The 1,403-nt window shown below is 41.0% G+C and overlaps 1 protein-coding gene across 1 annotated transcript; it reads right to left on the bottom strand.

Annotated features, from left to right (window-relative positions):
• Nucleotides 1-312: 312 nt before the first annotated feature.
• Nucleotides 313-1,096, bottom strand: LOC111669737 (microtubule-actin cross-linking factor 1, isoforms 6/7-like). The gene is made up of 3 exons (XM_023426184.2): nt 873-1,096; nt 650-772; nt 313-525 (listed from the first exon to the last, which is right to left on the bottom strand). Exons 1-3 carry the CDS (start codon nt 1,074-1,076, stop codon nt 415-417), a joined length of 438 nt encoding a protein of 145 aa, XP_023281952.2. The 5' UTR covers nt 1,077-1,096; the 3' UTR covers nt 313-414.
• Between the last annotated feature and the right edge of the window lie 307 nt (nt 1,097-1,403).

Here is a 1,403-nt window from a genome sequence, read left to right on the forward strand (position 1 = left end):
GTGTGGAGGATTCCTTTCTCACCATGAAAATATCTTAGAATAACTTTATGAGGTTAAATGTGAGCCAGATCTAAAAAAGCACTGTAGTCAGTGTTTATTGTTTCAAAATTAATCGGTCTCCAATAAAACGCTGCATCACTTCAATCAACTGCAATAGTAAAAAAAACACTGTAATCTGTGGTTTCATCTGAAGGCCTTAAAAACTAACAGATTCACTTTCAAATGCTAAAGTATGTCTCTGTGAACATGAACCTGTATATTTTCCTACTGTTTATATAATAAAAACAAGTAAAAAAAAATAACTTTTTTTTTTTTTTAAAGTCGAGGTTAAGTTTTGGAAGAGCTTCACAAAAGTTACCAAAAACCCATAAAGTGTTTTTATTGTGTTGCCCTTGAAAATCCTTGAAGCAGCGATCAAAGTACCTGCAGGCCGTCTTGAAACTGCACAGCAGCCTGCATGGCTTCTTCCAGTCTCTCTACTCTCTCCTTCCAAGTCTTATTGAGATTCTCCCACGCTGAATTCACCTGGAAAAATGACACGAGTGTCACCACAAGCCACATGCAGGCAAAGAAATATACAGTGTCTGCATGGGACAAAGTATCAGCAAGTGAAGAAGAAACAAAATCTCTTTGCAAAGATAGTTTTTACCTCATCGATACTCTTCTTTATCACAGGTTTATCAGGCTCCCCGCAGGCAGTCATAAGCTCCGCCCCCTGGTTTTGAACCACATCTAGCTCTTCCTGCAGCCCGTCAATCTCCTCCTTAAATCCCTGTGGAAATAAAATGCAGTATTTAAGACAAAGAAATGCTCCCTCTTTCTAAATTATGCATTGGGTTTATTCAGTCATTTCATTTGGGGGATCCGTCTACCTCCACAAACTCCTGCTGCTGTTTGACGACTGACGGATCGACTCCCGGCTCCTCCAGCTCCCTCAGCAGGTCCTGGCTGTCTTTGATGGTGACGATGAGAGCGCAGTGGTCGCACCAGAACTTGTCTGCCAGGTCCATCACATCCAGCAGCTTCGCCTCCCTCTCCTCCAGCAAGGCCTGGATGTCATTCCACAGGAACACCATCTGGTCCAGTTTGTCTTGTACGGCTTGTGGGATAAGCATGAGTGACAATTACAGTGAATACAAAATAAATTCAACACACATCACGCACATTCACATTGACGGTTTTCATGGGAAAATATTTGGTCTATTATATTGGTGTCTATTATATCTCGTGATTATTTCTTGTGCCTGAAAAAAGATTGGCATTCCCATAAAAGCTACACCTGGAGGGAAGCTTACGCAAGCCAGTGCATGAAAAAAAACTGAATCCAAACTAAATTTAAGATGTTGAGCCAAGACCTTGAAGCTTTGTCTAGTAATTCTGTTTATGTACCCCTGATATTTTGG

The sequence above is a fragment of the Seriola lalandi genome, unplaced genomic scaffold (genome assembly GCF_002814215.2).
Source record: "Seriola lalandi dorsalis isolate HSWRI2012SDOR001 ecotype SW California unplaced genomic scaffold, Sedor1 jcf7180002005133, whole genome shotgun sequence".
Taxonomy (NCBI): domain Eukaryota; kingdom Metazoa; phylum Chordata; class Actinopteri; order Carangiformes; family Carangidae; genus Seriola; species Seriola lalandi.